The sequence below is a fragment of the Melospiza georgiana genome, chromosome 14, assembly GCF_028018845.1.
Source record: "Melospiza georgiana isolate bMelGeo1 chromosome 14, bMelGeo1.pri, whole genome shotgun sequence".
In the NCBI taxonomy this organism is placed as follows: Eukaryota; Metazoa; Chordata; class Aves; order Passeriformes; family Passerellidae; genus Melospiza; species Melospiza georgiana.
In genome coordinates, this window is record NC_080443.1 from 3,359,155 (window position 1) to 3,365,154 (window position 6,000).

The following is a 6,000-nucleotide window of genomic DNA, read 5'->3' on the forward strand; positions in this document are numbered from 1 at the left end:
GACATTAGCTGTTAAAGGCCTTGCACACTGCAGGGTTCAGTTTAAATGCCTTTCCCCAGTCTCCAGCTGTCTCTGCAGCTGCAGCCACAGCTCCTTTCCATGAGAAAACCAAAGCAGGTGGTTGAGATAAGAGGTTTTATATGAGTAGGGACTGGAGAGGCTGTTGCACACCCAGTGGATTCATCATTCCCCTTCTTATTTCCAGGCTGTGTTTCTCTGGTGCTCGGGAGGGCCACTTGCCAAGTTTGCTGGCCATGATCCATGTCAAGAACTGCACACCCATCCCTGCCCTCCTCATCTGTGTAAGTTCCTATCCCTGCTCCATCACCTGCTTGTAGAAACACTGAGCCACTGAGAGGTGAGCTGGAAAAACCCTTGAGAGGTGGTTTTACCCCAGGAGAGGAGCAGTGGGTCACCCTGAATAGCAGCTGGTAGGTGCCAGCTGAGCAGCTCCAACCAAGCAGCCTTTAGCCTCAGAAATAATTCCTCCTCCTCCTTCTTCCAGTCCCCTTGGCACCTGAAGGGTTTCCCTCATAACCTGAGTTGCAGTGTAAGCTCATTAACTCTTGTCCTGCAGCAAGAGACCGGGACTGGCTTTTGAAACAGAGAAACTTCATCTAAGACAAGTTCCTTAGACCAATTTTCCTGCTTCCCACCAGAATTTGGAAACGTCCATGGTCCTAATCCCACTCCAGCAGGGCTGCTTTAGGTCCTGCCTCCAAAGACAAAGATATGGGGAGTCCCAGAGAAAGGACAAAGTGCTCCAAAAATTACTTTCAACAACCAAGACACCTTGTGAGGGGTAGCCAGGCAGTTCTCTGAGGGCCACAGGTATTTCTTTCCACAGCCAAGAAACTATTAAGGGACAATGATTCCAGCAGGGAATCTGCTGAATGGCACACCAGGCAGACAAGAGGTCACCTGCAAAGGCCAGACACCAATGTGCCAGCTGTTGGGAGTGCTGGGGGTACAGCTCCTGCTCTGCTCCATGGGAAAAGGCTCCCCTCACTTTTTAGGCAGCAGAAATTTCCACAATACTAATGACTTAGGGAAGTTACTATTCTAAACAAAGAGTTTTATATGCTTTTATTGATAGTGCAGCTGGAATTTGTGGAGGGTTTTAGAGTGGCTTAGAAGATGACAAAGAGGAAAGTGATTTGTGCCTCTGCTGTCCATGGCCACAGGATCCAAGCAAAGGAATCCCCAAAGGCCATTTGCTTGAAATCTAGGCTGGTCAATGGCTGCCAACTGCAGATTTGCCACTGATATCAAAACCACAAGGGTTTGACCCCAGATGCACTAAAAAAAATGCATGTTTACATGTCTCCCGGCTCTAACAACAATTCTGGCACAATACGCCCATACAAAATTTCACCAAATAAGCTTTTTTTCCCCACCATAAAAGCTCATTCCTCTTTTATGACAAAATATGCATTTTGTTGAGGTTTTATGGCATTCCTGGGGCTTAGTGCCCCATCACAAACATCTTGTGTATTGCCCATTGAAGGTTTGGGGTAAACTGCCCTGGGCAGCCATCATGGGATGGGATCCTCTGTTCTACAGGGGCAGAACTCCTTTGTCCTTAAAAATACATCAGTTGAAACAACAGCTGAGTGTCAGAGGCTGTTTTCTGTGGAACAGCCCCAAAAAGAGCAGGCTGCCTGTTGAGCTGGCTGATCCATGCCATGCCACCCCCTTGAATCACAGTGCCAATCACAGAACCAGCATGGCACATTAATTCATCATTTGAAGGTGTTTTAATGCAGCTCAGTGCACACCAAATGCTGCTAGGAAATATTTATTTCTTAACAAATAGAAAGATACTAATAGTATAGTGTAGGCATCTACAGCAGCAAACTGGGCCACACTTCAGGCAAACCTAATTAATACATCAGGTTCCTTGTCTCTTCCACAGAATCACACCTAGCTCTCTGCATGGAGAGCAGCTTGTTTGTACATCAAGAATGGCTATTTCAACACTACCAGTGAGACCTTTATGTTTACTGATTTCCTATTTTACTGCCAAAAATCAAGGGGCCAAGCTAAATGTAAAATTTCGGCTGCAGCTGTTTTGCAGGATGGTGGGGAGTGGCTGCCAGCCAGGGGGCTGTGGCCAGGCCAGCAGGAGGGCAGCACTCCCTTGTTATCATCTTATTGCAAAGCTCCCATACCTGCTCCATAATTTCTCATGGGCAGGTCCTCACAGCACAGCCAACAAACCCCATCTCTCTCCTCACCCAGCTAGCCCACTCTTTTATAGCCCTCATCCTTCTTGGACACAGCTGTGCCCTGTTAAGGGCAGGGCTGTTCCTAATCTTTGGTGATTGGCACAGCTGCAGCTCCTCAGGTGTGAGATTACCTTCTGCACTATCTTTATTTTCTATCCCCCCCACAGCCCCTCTTCAGCCACAGGGGCTGGCACCACCCTGTGAGTGGATCTGACACACCAGTGGCATTGTGGCACTCCCAGTGGCAGCAGGGAGTTGTGTGACACAGTGCACACTGCAGGGGACAGCACAGACTGTGTTATATGGCAGTGGTATGAGATGGTGCCCAAATTTAAATCCATTTTGAGCTCAGACAGTTCAAGGTGTTGAAATCCCCCAGCCAAGCCTGCAAGGCTTTGAAAAGGGGAGCAGAGGGACCAACAGAGTATTTGGTTATGGTGGTGTTTAACTCCTCTGCTGGAGGTGCAGAGACCTTCCCTCCTGGGAGGAATGTACTGTTGAAACAGCTAATTAAGAAAAAGGGGAGCCTGGATCAACACAAACCAAACCTTGAACACTCTCTGGAGGGATTTGGGTATTTAGTTTCCCTCAGGCTCTGGGCCCCAGTGTTCACTGGGTTGGTATTTTGTGCAGGTGAGTGCTCAGCCCCTGGGGTACCAGAGTGGGTGGGGGGCTCAAGGAGCAGTGCCCTGGCCCCCAGCTCAGCTCTCCTGGCTTTACAGTATTGATGCCTTTTTGCTGGTCCAAAAATCACAAGCTAGACACAGGTGCTAAAGAGAAGTTACCTTTACAAGGATCATTAGGTGCACAACTTGGTGGAAAGCAACAACGATGCACAGTTTAGGTTTAAAGTGCATACAATTTCTATATGTTCAGGTTATTAGCATAACTGACAAGAAACCCTAATTAGAGGCATAAATAATGAGATAATTCCCCTTCAATCCTTTCAATCCCCCCCCCCCCCCCCCAAATTAGACAGGAACTAAACTGTGTTAATGAAAATGTGTCTTGGAGAGCTGGTTTAAGCCTTGGCTTCCCAGAAAATCTAAACTTGGACCCCCAGATTGGAGCCACAGGGGAATTTATTTTGTCTTTCTAAGAGAGTAGGTAAAAATACTAGAATAGTATTTTTGCTATGAATACTAGAATAGTATTGTATGTGTACAGAATATAGAGAGAATATAAAAGCAAAAAAGGTGGAAATCAATTCCCTATCAGCATTAGGCAGACACAGAGTTCAAAAAGCAAGCAAAAGCATGGAAATGTCCACCATCCATCTGCCAGTTTCTAAACAATAGTAATGCTCATAAGATTCATGATGCTGATTAGCTGTGACATGAGCCAGCAGGAAAAAGGGCAAACCTCTAATTCTTTATAAAATACAGAGCAACAACACAGTGCCTGAAACACAGCATGTAAAGTCTACAAAACCCTTTCACCTGGAGTCCTCACCACAAGGTTAAAACACCTCACAGAAAAAGGTGGAGTGGGAGTTTTGCCAGCCTTCCCAGCCCTGCCTGCCTATGGGCAGCAGAGACACCTCTGCCAGCACAGGGTATTTTTATAGAGACCCTCTAGCCTCTGGCTTCAGCATGCCCCAAATCACCCCAAATACCCACATAGCCCCAGTCCTGGTGGCACAGCTCTGGGATAAGGAACAGAGCCCCAGGAAGCAGCACATGCCCAGCAGGTGCCACAAAGAAAGGGATTTTTCATGCTTTAATGGGATTTTTGCTTGGTTTTGTTGTTTTTAAGCTACTTTCTCTAGTAATGGCTGAAGAAGGCTGTGCTCCTCTCGTTGCAGTGTTTGGCCACACTCATCATCATGCTTGTTGGAGACACCTACACACTGATCAACTACGTGTCCTTCATTAACTACCTCTGCTATGGAGTGACAATTATTGGCCTGATTGTTCTACGCTGGAGGAAACCCAAAATCTTCAGACCTATCAAGGTGACACTGTTAGAGCTCAATCTCTTGGTTGCAATGGGTGGGGTGGGGACACCTCTCAGACCATATCCCAAAGTGCCATTAGTGTAACAGAAGGGTGCACAGGCACATCTCTTGTGAGCTGCTTGGGATGGGCAGAGAGGGGAACAGTGGTGGAGGGAAGGGGGCACAGCCTGGGGGGCTGGAGCCTGCTCTGCCTGCAGCCCCCAGAGCCACCCAGGCCCTGCTGCTGCTCTGCACAGTGCTGCTCTGCTCTGCTCTCCCCTGGCAGGTGAACCTCCTCATCCCCATCACTTACCTGGCCTTCTGGGCATTCCTGCTGGTCTTCAGCCTCTACTCCGAGCCCATTGTCTGTGGGGTTGGACTCATTATCATTCTAACTGGAGTGCCAGTGTTCTTCCTGGGAGTCTACTGGAGAAATAAACCAAAGTGTGTAAATAGGCTAATAGGTAAGGCAGCACTGTGTGCCTCCCTGCCCTCCCAGCCAGGGAACTGCCTCAGGAGCCTGGCCACCCCTCCCAGCCATGGCAGCCCCTGGGCACAGGCTGGCCAGGCACTGCTTTGCTTTGGGCAGCTATTTTGCACACTCCTGGGTACATTTAACTGCTCTCATGCCTCTGTGCCCATGCACTCAGCTTGCTCACAGCAGCCTGTCCCAGCAAATACACTTTACACACACAGAGACTGAATGGACACTCACCAAGGAACTGAAGAGTTTGTTTTGCCCTGCCTCCTCCCCCTGTGCACCAAGCCCTGGTGACATGATGAGCTATCTCATACTTAAATGTTTCTTACAAAGACTTACATTACTCCTCATATAAAATTGAAACTGCAAACAGTCTTTTATGTTTTGGTTGTGCTTGGGTTTTAATCACTCTGCTGGTGAGGACTCTCAAACAAGCACACTGCAACCCTCTCGAGGGTTTCTGTCAGCTGCACTTGGCTGCACTGCCAGCAGCTCCCCCTGGCCAGTGGTCACTGCAGCTGGGCTGACACAGGGCCAGGAGGGCTGGCTGCCATCCCAACCCATCAGGCTGCCATGGGCAGCACTGGCAGCTCTGTGAGGGGCTGGGGAGGGGTGTCCCTAGAGCTGTCCCTAAAGGTGTTCCTAGAGCTGTCCCACCTTCATTTTCCCTGATTCAGGAGCACTCTGCAGACTGAGCTGGAGGGAGAAGGGCGGGAGGGCTGTGCAGCTCCTGCCCTCAGGACATTGCTCCAGCATCCCATTTTTGTTTAGAAGCCCCCATTAACCCCCACTAACGCTGGTGATTTGCTCCCTGCAGAGTCCCTGACGTGCTGGGGGCAGAAGCTGTGTTTTGTGGTGTACCCTCAGTGTGGAAGTGCAGAGGAAGAGCACTCCCACTCCTCCTCCTCCCACTCCTGGAGGCTGGTGAGCGACACAGCAGTGAGGAAATCACACCAGCGTGGCCTTTGAGGCTGAAGTGGCTTCTTGTTTACATGCTGATTTTTGAAAAAAAAAAAAAGTTTTTCTGGAAAAAAAATTGTTTTAGAGCACCAATAGTGAAGCCCATAAAATGAGCTACATCCTTTATGGCCTCTGTAGCTTTTAGTTATTCCCTAAGAAAAAAAAAAGAAAAAAAAAGAAAAAAAAAGAAAAAATAAAATGTAAAATAAGGAGCTGGTTGGTTTGTTTGTTTTTTGGTTTGTTTTTTTTTTTTTTTTCTGGCAGCGTTCTTGCTCAGCAGGGGAAAGCAGCACAGACACAGCTCTGGAATACTGATTTTAGTCACCATGAGGGTCCACCAGAGACACACAAATTTAGGCATTTCAAAACTAGGGCAGCTCCCAACACAAAATCAA

At 48.3% G+C, this 6,000-nt stretch overlaps 1 protein-coding gene across 2 annotated transcripts in view; it reads left to right on the top strand.

Moving 5' to 3' along the window:
* SLC7A10 (solute carrier family 7 member 10) overlaps positions 1-5,749 on the top strand; it is a 40,983-nt gene extending 35,234 nt beyond the window's left edge. For both annotated transcript variants that reach the window (XM_058033919.1, XM_058033920.1), the window contains 4 exons: positions 206-302; positions 4,033-4,182; positions 4,451-4,628; positions 5,463-5,749. In XM_058033919.1, the coding sequence (XP_057889902.1) occupies positions 206-302; positions 4,033-4,182; positions 4,451-4,628; positions 5,463-5,614 (577 nt within the window). In that variant the 3' untranslated portion in view covers positions 5,615-5,749. The remainder of the gene's footprint in view (positions 1-205; positions 303-4,032; positions 4,183-4,450; positions 4,629-5,462) is intronic.
* The last annotated feature ends 251 nt before the right edge of the window (positions 5,750-6,000 follow it).